Raw genomic sequence first — 18,250 nt, forward strand, 5'->3', positions numbered from 1 at the left:
ATATTACTGTGCCACTCACTTTTAAACTCTACTACATCTTAAATTTCAAATTAGCTTTTATCCCCATTTACTGCAGAATCATAGTTTTTCAAATAAAGTGTTAGTTCATTTGAATAGATGCTTTTAGAATTCCATTAGTTGTAATACATAAAAAGTTACTTTTCCATTCTTTCTATTTTCTGAGGCAGCAATTGGGATAGCATCTTTCACTTATGGAAAGGATGAGAGAAATACTGATCTCAAAAGGTTGTATTCACTGAAAGCACAAAGTCTACTTTTTCTTGTCTCACGATTTGGCTGTTGGGAAAACTAGGAAAGTTCTGAAGACAATATGAGTTATCTAGGGAATGCCTTCTCAAAAAAAGAAATTAAAATCATTCATATTTTAGAATTGAAGCATCATCTCTATAAGGTACTTTAATTATTTCCTTAAAACTTTTGTTTTGAGCATAATTTTGGACCAAAAGTATCTGGTCTAATTATCTGGTTCCTTAAGGGTAATTTTCTTTAAATCCCCTCCTTTCCCTTTGCTTATTAGCAGCACCAAATTTTTTCTAACAAAATTAATGTGTATTTTGATTTTTAAATTTTAATTCACATTTCAGGAACTGGATAGGAAAGTTTAAATCTCAAGGTTTAACATGGACTTAGAAATAGCAATATAAAAAGGTTTGATGTAAAATGTGTGAGTTCCTACTAGTGTATTTTACATCCTTTCCAGGGCATTCTGACTTTCAGGGTCTTGAATGGTTGGCTTTGTTTTAGATTTCTCTTCCTGGAACTCAGTATGTAAGCTTATTGAAAAGTAGCAGATTGTTTCTACTTAGGTTTTCTGTTTATCCATCATGAGCCCAGACAAGTAGTCAAAGTCAATTGTATCTTACCTACCTTAGAAGGAAGCTATTTATGTTTGATAGACTGTTCGTTTTGCTATGGTATTGCTGGGCTGGCAACCATGAAATTCAGTATAGTGGTTTTTATAAGCTGAACATGAGCCCATGAGAAATGGTTTAAAAGTATAAAATCATTTCTCACAAGCTTTCAAAACAAATAAACCTTATAACCAGAAACTACCTGTAATCTAGACATTTATTCAGGACTTGCAGAATTTGTAGCATATGCAGGTAATTGGGGATCCATTGAAAGGGCAAGAAAAAAGGTGATTGCTCATTACTCAGTGTCAGCAGTTATGGTACAAATAGCTTTAAGAGAGAGCCTTTTAGATTTGAAAACTGTATCATTAATAATATGTCAATGGCCGTTCTCATATTACAGTAATTCAAAATGGCACATTAATCCAGCCTTTAACAAATTGGTTTACCAGACAGATCATTAGTGATGTGGGAATTTTAGTTGACTGTGAAATTTGTATTGGTCATGTTCATTTACTACTTTATCTCCCTAAGTCAAAGCTCCTCATAGGGAAAATGAGTTCGTGAAGCTTTCTCCCACAGATTTCAGTGGAAAACAGTTTGAGTGTAAGAGGAATTTTTAATGAAGATGAATCAGATGATCTCTTTAGTGTCATCCTACTTTGTATAAGCCCTGGGCAATGGGGCCAGTGCTTATTTTCATGGCTGTGTTTAATTTCTAAAAACATTTCTTCAATTCCTGTCTTACTAATTAATGTTTCTGTCATAAGAAAGAAAAACCATTTTAGAAGAAACCTTCAATGTAATACTTGATAACCTTTGTTATCTTTTTTCAAACTATTTCCTTTGGGCTAAATCAGCATGCAGCAGCCTAACGCAGATCATTACAAACCCCTTTTTCTGAGATTTTACTAATCACTGTGAACTAAGCAAGAAATTAAAGCTGGTTACTTAAGCTACTACAGATCAAGATCCTTTAAGCTTCGACTTGCTGTTGACAATTAGAGGATCTTTTCTTTCTTCATCTTCACAGTTTGGAGACTCCCAACAACTGCGACTTGTTCGAATCTTACGAAGCACTGTGATGGTTCGTGTTGGAGGTGGATGGATGGCACTTGATGAGTTCTTGGTGAAAAATGATCCTTGCAGGGGTAAGGAGATGCTATGTCAAGATTATAACAACATGAAAGTCTATGGATTTTGTATTATTTTCCAGCATCAGAAACATACTGGGTCATTTATTACAATAGTGAAAGTTTCACCTTGGTCTCTATCAGCCTAAGGTTCCCAAAGAACGTGAGGCAGTCATGCAAACCATGTTGTTCTCTTTTTTTTTTCTTTTTAACTTCTTCTGGATAAATAGAAGACCAGCAGCAGAAAATACTAAAGTAGATTTTCCTTATGAAATGCTCCCATCTGCAATTTTCAAAATGAGCTATTATGCCAACCAGGGAAAGGATTTTGTGTGTCATTAAATAAGAAAGTAAAATGAGATGATGAAGACTGAAGATAGTGGATAATAAAAGTTTAAAAGTGAAAGTTTTTTTTATGAAATTAGGGGGAGGTAAGGAAAACAATACTTTAAAATTTTTAAATAATAATCAAATACTAACTGGACTCTTGCTTTGAAGTTGTAGATCAGAACATTAAAAATAATAAGCATATAACACTATCACTCTCACCATATCTACTAGCCAGAATCCTTAGTTAGCTTTTAATTTTCCTTATTTTTCAGATCCTACAGTCAATTTTATGAGTGGTTATTTGCTTGCAATTTCTATTAGGTCCCGTTTACTCAGTAAGCCCATTTTTCTTTGAAACAAGCAAACAAACGATAATTTAAAAAATAATCTTTCTTTAACCTGTGAGTCCATTGATCCTCTTAAATAAACAAGTGTTTGTGCTGGCCCTGTCTGTCCGCCTACCGAGCGAGAAGCCACGGTGCGCGCCGTGGGCCTCTGTGTCAGGACTGGCATCTGGATGCACAGCGCATCAGGTTGTAGCCCCACGCAGTGAGCAGGCTCTGTGCTCCGGGTGCATTAGCCAGCCGCCCTCAGCAGCTCTGTTCTCTGCAAGTCAAAGACACACCCACGAAAGAAGCAAAGTAACCAAAGCTTCCTTTTCGTTTTCTATTTTGAAGATAGTGCTGGATAAGGTAGGGTAGCTGCATTTATGAAACAAAGAAATTAGGGCGTGCATTGTTCTGTTGGGTTGCCAAGGAAAGTTAGCATGCCTGTGGAAGGACTTCCAAATACCTTTTTCTTACTGAGTCAGACCTGTAAGGGCTTCTTTTCCTGATACAACTTTTCTTCTAAAATGTGTGCGAAAGGCTGGATCTGTACACCCTTTGCATATTCAACTACTGTTACTTTGTTTCTGCTCTCGCTAACAGTATCCTTTAATGTGATTGGTATCCTGTGTCATTTTTTCTAGTTCATCATCATGGGAGTAAAATGTTACGTTCGGAATCAAACTCTTCAATTACTACTACTCAGCCTACTATAGGTTGGCAATCCCTCTCTTTGCCTCTCGCCTCTTACCTTTTCTCTCTCCTACTTTTACATTCTTGCTTTGGTCATTTGTTTAAAATAACATGCTTCATCCATCGCGTATGGCTTCACTCATATCCAACTGAGCTGGTGCTTCCAAATTTAAATTCTGACAATGTGACACACTCCCAGTGTATTGCAAGTGGAGGTGTGATGTAAGTGCTCAAACACGTGCTAACACGTTGCTCATCGGGTGGAGTGTTCTCCGTGTGCGTATGTGTTCGGATGAGTGCGCATCACTAAGTACCCCACATATCCTTGGGTCTGGTGTTTGTTATTGCATGTTGGTAAAAAAGAGTTTTTCAAGGCATAAAATACAAGTTTTCATGTTGGCATCATGATTAACAAGTCATCTCTCATTCTGTGTGATTCTATTGTTCAGTGAATCCCAATGTTAAAATACTGGCATTCTCCTTACCTTAGAAGCCCATGCAAAACACACAGTCCCTGCCCTCCTGGCTTTTTTCTCAGTGTGGGGAAAGGGTGATGCAGCCATGTGGGCATCAGTAGCTGGTGGATTAACAATATTGGAGCATGAGCTTTTCATTTTCATGCTGACTCTTACTTTACTAGTGGTTATTCTTGCTGGTGTCTAGTGTTAGAATAAACACACCTTTTTTTTTTTCTTTTCCCAAACTTACTTGTGTCCAAAAGGAATGCATTGTAAAGGAATGCATTTAACTTTTTGTTATGCTGAGTTGGAGTTGGCATGGCAAAAAGATGTTCTTGAAATCTGCAACGTGATCTGTGGTGGGGGGGGGGGTGGAACTTCCTGTAAGCAATTGAGCATCTCTTTTCTTCCTTCCTCTTTTGTGTGTGTGCGTTGTTGTGTGTTACGCAGCTAAAGGAAGGACGAACATGGAACTTCGGGAGAAGTTCATATTAGCGGACGGTGCCAACCAGGGGATGGTTGCTTTCCGACCCTGGGGCCGGAGATCGCGGCCGTCCTCGCGAGGAGCTTCACCCAATCGATCAACATCTGTGTCCAGTCCTGCTGGCCAGGCGGCCTGCGCCCAGGTCCCCGCCGCCAGCACACCCAAGGTGAGGCTCGGGCCCGGAGGGCTTTCCACTCACTTTCTTGGATATCCTTCTGACCGTTTCAGGACCCTAGACTTTATAGGACCAGCCTTCTCCATTTATACCCCTTCTCACAACAGGGTGAACAAAAGATTTAAAGTACACAGATATATGTGCTTTTGCTTTGTGCCCCATATAGAGGCTATTTAGGGACTTTGGTTACCTTTCAGATTTTTTCCTTTTTTTTTTTTTTTTTTTTTTACTTTTTAAAGCTTGATTCATTTTTTTTTTTTTTTTTTGGTGTGTGTGATTTTTCCATCAAATCTTTCCACTTATTTTTTTAATTATTGTTATTCTTACAGTGAATTGTGACTCTTTGCTGTGAATATCTTTCTGTGGCTCTGTTTTTTATCTGCTCTCCTTTACATTTGATTTGCCATTGTTCCATACAGATTCTCCATCCTTTAACACGCAATTACAGTAAACCCTGGTTGACAAACAGCAAAGTGTCAACTCCTGGTAAAGCAGCAGAGTGCTCAGACCTTTCCGTGCCATCTGCAGAGGTATTGTAAGGCCCAGATGCCAGCCTAACATCTGCTTTAATTGAAATGTCACCCACTAACATTGCTTCACCTCACCCTTACTGTATGTCCTTTTGATAATGCTGTGTCTTTTTATAGGCTATAAAGTAAGTATCAACTCAACTTTCTAGGAAGACATGAGAGTCAGAGGCTAACGGAAAAGGTGGTCTGAGCTCCTGAACAGTGTCAGATTAACAGCCACACCTGCAGGCTGTCTACGTCCTTTTTTGTTTGTTTGTTCTCTTACTCATACTTAATTTTTACTTTTCACTCTTGGGAGAGTGAAATATAGGAAATTATATCCAGATCCAAGTAAAGTTTCTTTCAAAGCTGATGACATTCTTTTGCTTGTAGACATAGTTTGGGCAAGAAACCTCTGTAGGTGAGAGTGGGAGGCAGTATCATTTGCAAGAGAATCACTTAAAAGAATGTTTATTTAGAGTGTTCACTGTCAGCAGCATCCTTCCGAAGGTCTGTTACATTTATTTCTGCCCAAGAGCACTGGGTGGGTGAGACATAAATCCGCCTTGTAGTTTCAGTGCAGTGGGGGAGGCTTAGCTATGCAAAATGTTATCTGTCATTTTCAGAAAGTATGTATCTTTATTAGACTTCAGTGATTATTTTTCAAGTATATTCTGGCTTTTTATTATGGCATAATATGTGGAGATAAGATATTTAGGCCATATAAAATTTGCCAAGATCAACTCATAGATCACTTACATTCAATTGAAAGTCAACCATGTATCTTTCAAAGAAACTTCTCTAAAATGACAAACATAGGCATCAAATAATCACACATTTGATTAGAATCACAATAATTGGGGAGGAAATCCCTAAACCACTTTTTCTTGAAATGAGAGAGATATTTCATGTTAAACGCCAGGAAGACCCTTATGTAAAAGTGTTGTGGTACCTTTAGAAAGCTGTTTATGCTTTTTAAAATGCTTTCTGATCTGTTATTTAATCCTCACATCAATAATAAGAGGTAGGCAGAGAAAATTCCATTATCCTCAGAACTCAGATGGAAACAATGGAAGTACCACTGCTGATAGTGGTAGAATTGGGGCAGAAACAGCCCATTCTTCAGCTCTTCCTCACTCCCCAGCCCCTCATTTCCACCCCTCCCTCAAATGGGAGACATGAGTGTCAAGTGTTGTATCTAGGGATGTCTGTCATTTGGGATGGATCTCTTGTCACAGAAGCTGAAAACAGTTTAAGGAACGTCAAGCAACATGTTTGTTTTAAATATCTGGAGGTGTGCTGCTTTAGTTTACATTTTTAAAAAGTAGAAACTCCCCCAGATTAAAGTCTGAGTAGGATATTTAGACTAATACAGAACTACGTTTCATTTTAAATAGCCTCATCAGAACAAATCAGCCAAACAGACAAAACAACAGTCTATGTCTGTGGAAGATGTCTTTTGAAAAGCAGTACTAAGTAGGGTTTTGACGATGAAATCCAAGCCATCCAGGCATTCTGAGAATGATTCTATGCATTCTGCCACCTTGAATGATATATTTAATGATTTGTAGGTCCTCCCTCTCTCACGGATTGTTGAGGTTCTTTTTAGGTTAAGAATTTTAACTAGAATCAGGGTTGTCAGATCTCGGGCAAATCACTTCCCTCCTCGAGCCCTCATTTTTCTTACTTGTAAAATGTTAAGTTGTGACTAGGTGAGTGTGAGGATTAATTGTGCTAATATGTGTGAAAGTGTTTTGAAGTCTTAAATATTACATGTGTACAAATCATATATAAATTCTATATTTATGTATATAATGTGTATTTAAATGAATTATATTAATAAAGTGCAAGTTTGTGATCTATCAACAGGTCTTACATAGGCTTTACTGAACATGTAAAACTATTTAATAAAGGAAAAATTTATAAAATTAATTTCTTTAAAAAGCACTCATAATAGGTATAGATTCACATTCTCCAAATAGCTCTCTAAATTCATTGAGGAATATGACATTAATACTGCTCAGATTTATTTTTTTAACTTTGGGAAAACTTTCAATTTTTGAAAGCCCATATTCTCTGTATACCATGCCGTCATCATCTTTGTGGCAATATTCTCCTAACTCTGTAATGTTCACTGACAATCTGAAGTATACTGATGCAGTCTGAAATATACTCATAGTTTAATTTGTCTTTTTCCCATTGCCGTCCTTTGGGTACCTCCCGGATCCCAAATTGGAAACTCACTTTGTGTTTTCTCTTTAACATGAGTTACATTTCTTTATAGGGTTCCCTTTGAGTTCAGGGAGAAAAGAAATTAGTGTAGAAAGAGCAAGTGAGAACCCCATGCCTCCCTTAATCGAAGCTTCTCCCCCTGCACTTCCCGATGAGGTCTGATAGAGGGTTTCCACGGATCCACCAAGTGGCGTCGATGGAATATCATGGAACAAGGAGCAATCTCTTAAAATGTCCTTTCCCTGATTAACTGCAGGGAACACCGATACAAGGGAGCAAGCTTCGACTCCCAGGGTATTTATCAGGGAAAGGCTTCCACTCTGGAGAGGACAGTGGCTTGATAACAACCGCAGCCGCCAGAATCCGAACACAGTTTGCTGGTGAGTGTGGCGCGTCTCTTTCCTTAATGGCTTTGCAGTATCATCTGAAGATTGAAGTCCCTGTTCTTCCCAGTTGGGGAAGAAATTACGAATTGATGGTGCTGTGTTCCCTTGAAATGACACACAGCCCCAGGCCTCCAATGAAGGTAGGGTTGAAATGTGTCAGGGGAGTAAGTGATGAGAAAATCCCTTTTGGAAAGCACCAAAGAGGGACGAGAGACTGATGGTAGAACAGAAGAAAACTGCCACGGCATCCTGCTGCTCCTTCAGGCTGGAGGTCTTGGCTCTCCGGACGGCTTAGGCACGGCCCTGGGCTTCACTTTGGGTGGTTGGAGAAACCCAGCCCTGCTGGGCCTCAGGCTTGGTGCTCCTCAGGTTTCCCGGAAGAGCAGACCTGACCCCTGGGGCTCTGGGCGAGGCCAGTAGGGAGGACCTTTAAAGTCTCAAGGTTCCTCTGTGCTCTGAGTTACTTATCCTCAGGCAAGACCTACCTGTGAGGGTTTGCTCTTACTTGCACGACCCATACCTGAGTACACATGCTGGACTTTGGAAGGCATAGTATTACATTATCTGTGTATTCCTTATGTGTGTTGGTAGTAAATGGGATCCTGTTTCCAGTGGGATAAACCCAAACCTACCCTGCAAATGTAGCTTGCTGTGACTTTTATCTACCTAGAGTAAGGCTGCCTTCTCTTGTGGAATGGAGGAAGGCCGTGAACCGCAGGAGAGAGAGAACTGAGATAGAGGGGGCACTAGTGTTCAAGCATGTGTGGCGGATGGCCCCAGTGATGAGGGTGACCCGTCTCTGCCCTCTCTCCTCAGATCCCAAGAAGACTCCCAGCCGAGCGGGCAGCAGAGCGGGCAGCAGAGCGGGCAGCAGAGCCAGCAGCCGTCGGGGCAGTGACGCGTCAGACTTTGACATTTCAGAAATCCAGTCCGTGTGCTCAGACGTGGAGACCGTCCCCCCGACGCGCAGGCCTGCCCCCCGAGCGGGTTCTCGGCCGTCCAAAGCCAAGCCTTCCAAGATCCCCACGCCCCAGAGGAAGTTACCTGCCAGCAAATTGGGCAAGTCCTCAAAGAGATAGTGCGACTGGTTCCACCAACGCCCTTCCTTGAGCATTTCTTATTTAAGTTTGAAAGATGTAAAATGTGATGTAGAAATTATTGTGAAATCTTGCAAGAGGTGAATTTAAAAATCTGCAGATGGCCTTATTTGTGTATTTGTCTTTTTACTTTATCTGTATAATTTTTTGTCAGATATTCTGGGGTAAAAGTCACATCACAGGTGAGGGGGGAGAAAGCGCTTAACAGGCACTAATGTTTCTGCACCGTGATGTGTAGAGCGCACACTAAAATCAGTTCCTCTGCCTACAGGTAAGCCCGCCTCTTCTGCCAGCCACAGCCCTACGTCAGTAGCTAACACTGAGGATACCTCATGACTTCTCTTGCTTTTGTGGAAATTTGGAAAAGCCAAAAGACACACACAGGGGATCTATTTTCGAGATGCTTTAAGTGCAAACTGAAAGATGGAGGGCAGGCACACACAAACCACACGCAGCTCTTTCCGCAGTATCTGACAGAACTCACAGGAAGTTACTTTAAGCACTTACCAGTGCTGTGTGACGTTTCAAGAACCTTGCAGCATTTCTGTGCCATTGCTTCACGTGAGGCCAGAGGTGTCCTGGATACTAGACCTATTATACTGTAAGACAATAATTATAAAGTGCATTCATATAAATGTGCGGTTTTCTTTTGCTTGAGTGGACAGTAGCAACTGTATCATTGAACTCATTTTGTATCAAAGCAATTTTGCTTGCAGAAAGCTATGAAATAAAACATGTCCCTTAACTATGTTGCTATGGAATTAATTTTTTCCCCCTGGGAAAATCAGTGTATTTTTTTATGAGCAATATGAATTTGGAGTAACCAAAAGATACTTAAAAATGGGTTTATTTTGATTTCTCATCTGAAATAATCATGTTCTGGTATTATATCTATATTTAATAAATATATACATTTTAATTTATTACATATACTCACATACTGTAGAAAGATATTAGTATGCATTTAATAAAACATTCACATGAACATATGGAATAGCTGGTTATTTAAAATGAACTTTTTCTGTTTCTTTTAAATGAAGGTTATATGTGTGATATATTTTTACTGATAGTGTGAGAGGCTAAGTTGGGGTATCAAGAACAGAAATATAATATATAAAAAGCATATAATGAAAATAATATTGACCACACATTCTACAAATATTGTAAACTGCCAACTATGTGCCAGCTTCTGTCTGTGACCCTGAGGCTGTAGGTCCCTGCCCTCTCATACGCAGGGGGGAAACAGTTAGTAAATAAATCACTAAAGACCATGAATTGAAACCAGGGGAAGTGTGACAGGGTGAGTGATTTTATTAAGTAATATAGAGACACTCTTCTGGCTTGTGTACGTTTAGAAGTCAAATGATTCAATTTTTCTGAATAATAAGATAGCCTCATAAAACAAGAACGACAGATTATTACTTTGGATTTTCCCCATAACCTTGTAAATTCATTTCAGCGGTGATGGTGTTGGGTTCAAGGGGGGAGTGTTACATTTCCCCTGCTTGGCCCTCTTCCCAGAGGCCATCACTGAAGAGCCACGGGTTGCCACCGACAGAAATTAGTTGCCACTTCTCAGTGGTAGCATTTCCTTCTCAAAGCCTAGGTCTCAGGTGGGAGACCTTGATGGAAAGTGTAATTCTAACCTACGGGATCATGTGTTATATATAATGCATATATTTGATTATAAACATGTCATCTGAGAAGGCAGTTGAAATTATTGTTACTCCTTTGATGTTTTGCACATGATCACATTTCCACTTCAAAGATGAATTTAAGGGAATGATGTAATCTCAACCTGTTTGAATGCCACCCCTGTTAAAGAGCTGGGAATTTTGCTTTTTTTTTTTTAAAGTAAAAGTAAAATAAGCTTTTGGAGAAAGATAAGTGGTTTAAAATATTTCAGAAAAGGTTTACAGGCTCCTAGTTATCAGCTGTTGCCCTCATGGGAAGTTTTTCAAGCTTGGATGCCTGATTTGTCTCCTCTTGAACTGATCCTAAGCGACAGGCTGACTTCTGAAGAGTCCTGTAAATATCAGCGTACGCAGCAGACACTGCTCTTCCTCTCTGCACACACGCCTTCTCGTTTCCTTCTCTCTTTGTTCTCTTCTATCCCTTTCTTTGAAGCACAGCACATTGGGATGAATCTCAATTCTAAAAATCTTAATGTAAAGATTGGTTCTGCTAAAAGATAAACCAAAGCATATTTAAATTTTTAAGAGTTTATTTGAGCAGAAATCAGTTCAGATCAGGTAGTGCCAAACCGTAAGTGGCTAGGGGCGCTGCTCCCGCAGGAGCTGGGGAGAGACTCAGAGAAAAGGCAGAAGCCAAGCGAAGAAGTCACCAACGGGCTCTAGTGTGAAGTCCAGGTGGCAGCTGGTGATGATTGGTTGTCCTTCGTGTTTTGATTTCACACCGTGGGGCGTTTTCAGGTTTAGATTCTGGTTTGCTCAGGTAGGCCAACAGGGCATTAGAGCAACTTGGCCTTCTTTTTAATAACTTAACAGTTCTTAAGCATTAGGGAAGCTAAATCATGGAGTAGACTTTTTTGTCTTAAAAATCAAAACCACTAATTCTCATGTACTGCTACAGTATTTTGAAATAATGGAGTATCCTCTTTGATACCCGTGCAGAAGTAGATGGGCCTTTGCCGAATCTCAGATCCAGTTCCTAATGGTGGCTGTGGCTGGAAGGGCTTGGAAGTGCCCTCTGGGCCGTGGTGGTTTGATCTGTAAAAATGAAAATATAGAGAGGCTGGGAAAGGATCTAGTTTCCTTTTTTTGATCATTTTAGAACTTGCTTTAATTATTTGTACCAAGTGAAATTATAATGAGGGTGCAGTTCTTTGTTCCTTTTTGACAAGTGCTTTGAAATGACCATGCTTTATTGTCAAATGGGCGATATGATACCACCCAACAGCACCCCTGCAGGTGCCCGAGCCTACTGTGGGTTTCTGATGACCCTGCCATCTGGCTGAGAATTTACCATCAGAGTTCCACAAATAGAATAAGGCAAGGACACTTTTCTTTCAGTGCCTTTGTAACTAAGTTCCCTTGAGTCATGTTAGGGACTGACTTGATGTTTACCAAAAACTACTGCGAAGAAAAAAGAGTCATGGATGAGATGTTTGTACAAGGAATAGTTCATAGGACACTTAAAACTTCACCTACCAAACTGTACAATGATGGTTGGTTTTGTGTAATTCTTGTGTCCATGGACATGTTGAATATTTAGGACAACAAAAATAAGGGAGTTTTTCTTCCTTCTGCTTCCCATGTGCTAAAAGAAGAATATATGCTAAGCAAAATGTGTTTGAAGGAAAAAGACTGCATAGGAGATGAGAATAAACTAGAGATTAAGAAGTTTTCGAAAGTTTTTCTCAAAAACAAAACATTCTTTTAGAATGTTGCTGATCTTAACATATAGCTACTTTTGCCCCAGAGCAAAGACTAGGAAATTTCATTTCCACGGTTTTAGAATCTATCTATGCCTGTGGTCTCCAGACTTCTTTAATGGTACTTTTCCATCAATAGAAGTTTATTGATCAAACACTTCCCACGGATGCATATTTCTTCTAAGATATTTTTTGCATGTATTTTATCATTAGCTAATTTCTCAAAGGTAGTATAATCTTAGCATGAGATTTATCCTTAATAGCATTGATGTAGGTATACATATAGAATTCAAGTAGTTTTGACAACTTTTGTCCAAATTCTTGTCAAGTCTGACGAGATCCTTCCTGGTTTAACGCATGGTGTGGCTGATGAAGGGCTTGTTGTAGAATAGTTTTCCTGTTCGTTTCTTGCATTTTAAGTGTCTTAAAGCCATGGTTGCTTTACAGGGATCTACTTAAGCCACATTTTAAGAATTATTTCATTAAAAGGAAATAAAATCTGTTAGTTCCAGCTTGACAAAGATTAGCTACCGTCTGCTGCACGTGCTAAAACAAACTTGGGAGTTCAAGGGCTGTTCAGAGTCCCCTTCTGACCTCAGGTCCCCTGAGATACAGATCATGAGAGGACACTGGCTGTCACTGGAGGGCAGGCCCATTCTCTGTCTGCAGTAAATGTTTGTGAAGTTTAATTTCTTCCTCCTTTTAGATGAAATGTAAATATAAATAGACATTTTCTTCTCGCATCCTATGAGGTTACCTTGCACACATCCTAATCTAGAGAAGACTGTTTTGCACTATTTTCTTCTACCTCTAATCAGCCATATTTTTCTATGGGGTAGAAGTCAGCAGTAAAGTTCTTTTCCCTCTGTTCCCAGTTATGCAAGAATGGCATACACGTGCCGGTGATGATATGGGATTATAGCCCTGGTAAGCTCTTCTCCAAAAATTCAGAGTGCAGTAAAGACGGGATGTACCAGTATTCCTGAAGCCACACTTTAGTTCTTTCTGGCCTTTGTTATCTGTCGCTGGTGCTCCAATGACCACCGGTTTACCTCCTTACTTAGTGTCTCCTCCCGGCAGCAGGTTGGAGGAACTGGCCTCATGGGGAGGGACGTGCCTTTTGCTAACGAAGGACCAGAAGAAAGGGTGATTAAGATGGGACAAGAAAGGTGAGGGAGTTGCCTGTGTCTTGATGGAGGTTTCTAGCCCTGGGCAAGTTCAGTCTGGATGCTGAGACCAAATAATGACACGGAACATTGTGGGTAAACTGTATTATACCAAGCTTTATTCTCATGATGGCAGGTCAAGTGCTAGAATCACATCAGCATCGTGCAAGTCTGCATCCATCTCCTTCACATTTGTGTGGAGCACTGGGCAGAGCTCTTTCTAAGGCAACACAGTCTATAATGGCTCACTGCCAGCACGAGTGCTGCACATGCACAGTGGGCAAAGAGATTAGGGTCGGGTGAGGATCCTGGCCAGGGTAACTTCCATTTTCCATACACCCTGCACTGATTGCTCTCAGTGAGTTAAAAGATGTGATGTCCTGCCTGGATTTTAGGAAAAGATTACAGGTTAAGGTATTTGAGTTGAGCGGAGGTTTGAAATAGCTGAGGCCATGGGTTTATAGTTATCCAGATCTACAGGGTGCAGCCCGGTGTAGGAACATAGGGGACCAAAAGTTAATCTAGAACTGGGTTTTTTTCTATTCAGGCTCAATAGGAAGAGCAAGGGGTTGGAGTAATGGAAAGAAGCAGAGGATGAAGGATGAGTTTCCACCTCAGAATCAGGTTTGAGGGCACCCAGAAGGAAGGGTTTAGGGGGAAGGCACCCTGGGTGGGTGTTGGGATCAGGGAGATAGAAGAGCAGAGCGATACGGACGAGCACACAGGAGCACACACATGGCCAAGAGCGACTTATATTGGGGGCGTTGCCTAAAGATTGCAAGATTGTGAATTTTGGTGGCTTCATCATTTTGTTAAAAATTAGTCTCAGCTGTTCAAAGTCTTCATTGATGTTTATTGTGCTTATAACAGATTCTACCTGGTAAAAGCAATGACAGTGACCTCCAAGAGTGGAGGAGAAGGTGGAAAGTCTGTTTCTCAGCCCGTGTTGGCTGTGTCTCAAAGCCCCAAGTAGGCTGAGGTGTGTGTGTATGTTTGTGTAGCTCTGGCTTTCAAGAAGGCACAAGCCTTAGGCCTCAGGTATACGATATATTGATATGTAGTTTTTAGACCTGGCTGTGGGCACCAGTTAAAAATGGGTCATCATAAAGCCTACATACCTGAAAAGAGGGCCAGCCAGAGAGAAAACATACATGTTTATGTTTTTAATTACTAGGGTATAAATGTTTCCAGAATAACCAGTGAGCACGTGTTCTGGACATATGTCAACAATTTGGTCACAATATACCTGCTTAAAAACTGACCAGTGAATTCAGGGGACTCGAATAGGTTAAATGTAAACTGTAGACTTGACAATGCTATCTGTCATGGATTAACTTGGAGTCATTTCTTCTGGGAAACCTTTTGCATCTTTAAGTATTTGATGATGTCCATACTGATTTTTTCAATTCTTACATTTGTGTCTGTTGATTTTGGTTTATAGAGCTGTTAACCCCAATATATACATGTGTGTGTGTATGTGTATATATATATATATATATATATGGAGTGAGGTTCCCAACCAGTCATTGAAATGGTAGGTGAGTATTATTTGAGTTTGATGAATAATTTAAATGAAGCTAGAGAGGTTGTCATTTGTCCAAGCACACGCAGCCAGAAAATACCCGGATAGGTAGATCCTTTGCTACTGAGACAAGTAACCATTCCATTACACTTCACCATTAATTTGCAAAAGAATGCATATCACAGCCTCTGCATTCTTTTTTTGAAGATGGTGACTTCATAAAGAGGACGTGACCATGACCTGTCTCAGAAAGCCACACCACAGTTGGATTTTCCAGAGCCACAAACTTCATTCTAAGATAGTTTTAGATTGTTCCTTGGGGTTTGGAAATGTGTTTCATATGTAGACTAATTTTCCATTGTTCCATGTCTCATCAAATTATCTGATTCCAAAAATGTAGCGACCTTATAAAATTGGTTTGCTGAGTAAGGTGGTCTGATTTGAGGCAACTGACATTTGACACCCTTTTTCCCTCCAACCATTACAAGATGCTTGTCTTAAAAGTTGCTTCACCACTTAGCTTCCTAAGACTCCTAATTCCTCCTGAGGCCAAATAGGTATCCTAAATGACTTAACTTGAATTAGACTTTTGAATATTCTACAGTTTGCTTAAGTTCATTGACAGTATATGGGAATAAATATTGCAACTTTTCACTGTGTCATAGTATAGTACTTTCAAATGAAGTGGGTTTTCAAAATTTTATTTCAGGTGTAGAAATGTATATAATGTGACCTAACCAAAAAAGATGTAAAGGAATAACGTACATTCAGAATTTTCCTGCTTCATTTTTGGTCAGTTTGACTGAATGTCTTCACAAGGTAGTCCTAGGCTTGTATCCTGATTCTATCACTCAAATATATTTCAGATTGTCTTACTACTTTCCTGCATATGTTCTTTTGCTCACTCTTAACACTACTTTGGAAATGTGTCTCTTAAATATCAGTTTAATAGATCAGTGTCAGAATCATTTGCCTTTGTCAAACCATATTTGAAATGTAGTTAATTCAGTGAAGAACTTTGACTTGGTACATCCCTTTGATTTATATTGACTGCATTCTGGGAGTGGGATTTTTATATACTCAATGATATATTTTATTATCAATTTCTGATTATAAAACTATATAGTTGCTAATTGTGGAAAATTAAGTAAATACATCAAAGTACAAAGGGGGAAATAAAATCATTCATCCTCCCACTACTCAGAATAAATCACTGGTAAATTTTGGGGCTGATCATTTTTGTGTTGTAAATTTTTGATGTCATATTTATTATACTTTCCTTTTGGTATCCCCAATGACATATTTAAACTAAAAAAGGCCAAAGACAGTGAGTTATTTACCTGTAGTTATTTTAGTCTTTAAAACTGGAGATAGGATGATACTCGTGTTGCTTTCCATTGCCGGAGAATAATTGCCCTAAAACTTGTAATTTCAAACAACTCATCTCACAGTGTCTGTGATCAGGAATCTAGGAAAGCCTTAGCTGGGTCCACTGCTTCAGGGTCTCTTACGAGGCTGCAATTAAGGTGCCAGCTGGGTCAGAGTCAATGTCCCTATGTGTCATAGTTCATTTGGGGCAGGGTCCACTGTCAAGTTCACTCATTGGTTGGTTGTCAAGATCACCTTCCTCATGGGTTGGTAGACTAAGGGCCTCAGCTCCTTGCTATCTGTTGGCTGCTGACCACCCTCAATTCCTGTGCGCCATGGACCCCTCCAACATGTCAGCTTGCTTCGTCAAAGTGCACAAGCCAAAAGACTAAATAGAGTCCAACAAGACAAAGTCACAGTCTTCATAGCAGCACAGAAATGAAATCCTGTCTTGTTAGAAGCAGATCACTAAGTCCAGCCCATATGCAAGGGAAGATTACACAAGGGCACGACTACCAGGAGGCAGGCATCACTGAGGGCTGTCTTTGAAAGCGCTGACTATAATAATCAGAAAAGCTGTATTCTAATCCCTTAACTTATTTATGTCATGAAAAAACTGGTTTAAAAATCTTTCAAAAACCTCAAAATCCTTTTCATCACACATGAAAAGTATGACCCATCAAAATTCAACTACCGGTTCAACACAGTCTAGATCGAAAGAGGAATGTTTCTTCAAAACTTCACCTACTGAAACGTTACTTATGATGGTGGGAAATGAACAACACAAACATCCAAGCAAAGGTTGTCTATTCCAAGCCACAGGAGTGTTGTCCGACGTTCAACTCGACCAACAAGCAGATCACGGTACAAACAGGATCCTTGACTTCCTAACAGGACAATGGAGAGGCCGAGGGAAGTTAATGAACACACATCCTTCAGATATGGGGAGAGGATTGATGGGGTGCAGATTCTAGGCTGGGAACTCACCTAACCACCCCCTGCTCCATCTTGGCTCATTGTTCCTTGCCTCGTTCTCCTGATGACTGACTCCCTTCCTTTTGAGCCGCAGAGGTTCCAGGCTGCTGTTACATGGAGGCATGAGATTCTTCCCACTGGAGGACACCCAGTTCTCCTGTCTGGGAACAGGTACTTGTTGACATTGGCCTTTAAGTGCTCCTTGGTTGCCTAGGAGCTCCCAGGAATTTACTTAGCTGGTCAGGGTTAATTTCTCATTCAAATTTTCTTCCAAGGGATCCCACATTTGTAGCACATGCATTTGAAAAGACCCATACTCTTGTGAAGCAGGGAGAAAAGTTTGGCAACAGATAAAACATGCTCCAGTGGCCCTCCCTCCCTGCACACATGTCCTAGTGTGTTTTTGACATTTGCTTTGTGCCAGCAAGATCACTTTCATATTCAGAGGAACTGCTCCATCGTGTTCTCCAGAAAACTGAAGTGCACAAAACACCTCCTTGAGCAGGCACTGTTTGTGGACCTCAAACTAAAGTTCATCCAAGGAATTTTATGCGTAACAAAGCAGCCCTACTTCAGAGTGTTTTGCGACAGCCATGAGCCAGCTAGCTGGGGAGTCATTGTTAAGCAATCCATGAACAGTTGAGATAGTGCTTTTCATACCATATACATACATCAGATTTCAGGAGACAGCTGTTTTCCAGTCTTTATTACTTCTAGAGAAAAGCCAAAGGAATAGCAGAGCCACTTTGGAGAGCTTGTCTACCCCAACTCCCTACCCCCCCCCCTCCCCCCACTGCTGACAGTGAAAGGATAAAGGATTCAGGACTCCTGCAGGGCTGTCTGTGCTGGGAACCATGTGTCCTTCTGTCCTTCATTCTCATCCAAGTCTTTGAGAGAGCTGTTATCCCAAATTGCTGGTACGGAATTTAATGAAACCGAGGCTCTGAGAATTACATGCCCAGGTTACCCAGGGAATAAGCAGAGGAATCCAAGTTTACGAGCTTTGTTGTGGTTGGACCCAAAGCCCTTGGGGGTTTTTAGAGTACCATGCTACTTGTGTGAAAAGTTACTTTTTACATTTTTGTGTGTGTGCCCTAGCCCACGTCTTATTGATCAGTTTCTTCCTTTAT

The 18,250-nt window shown here is 40.3% G+C and overlaps 1 protein-coding gene across 28 annotated transcripts in view; it reads left to right on the forward strand.

The window, feature by feature from the left end:
• Positions 1-9,445, forward strand: part of DST (dystonin) — a 397,695-nt gene extending 388,250 nt beyond the window's left edge. For 14 of the 28 annotated variants that reach the window (XM_073224734.1, XM_073224746.1, XM_073224733.1 and 11 more), the window contains 7 exons: positions 1,906-2,023; positions 3,306-3,377; positions 4,263-4,462; positions 4,891-5,001; positions 7,469-7,592; positions 8,415-8,657; positions 8,967-9,445. In XM_073224734.1, coding sequence (XP_073080835.1) covers positions 1,906-2,023; positions 3,306-3,377; positions 4,263-4,462; positions 4,891-5,001; positions 7,469-7,592; positions 8,415-8,657; positions 8,967-9,031 — 933 coding nt within the window. In that variant the 3' untranslated portion in view covers positions 9,032-9,445. Of the gene's footprint in view, positions 1-1,905; positions 2,024-3,305; positions 3,378-4,262; positions 4,463-4,890; positions 5,002-7,468; positions 7,593-8,414 lie in introns of all 28 variants that reach the window. The other 14 variants (XM_073224743.1, XM_073224755.1, XM_036998384.2 and 11 more) reach the window with 5 other exon arrangements.
• The last annotated feature ends 8,805 nt before the right edge of the window (positions 9,446-18,250 follow it).

The sequence above is a fragment of the Manis javanica genome, chromosome 16, assembly GCF_040802235.1.
Source record: "Manis javanica isolate MJ-LG chromosome 16, MJ_LKY, whole genome shotgun sequence".
Classification (NCBI taxonomy): domain Eukaryota; kingdom Metazoa; phylum Chordata; class Mammalia; order Pholidota; family Manidae; genus Manis; species Manis javanica.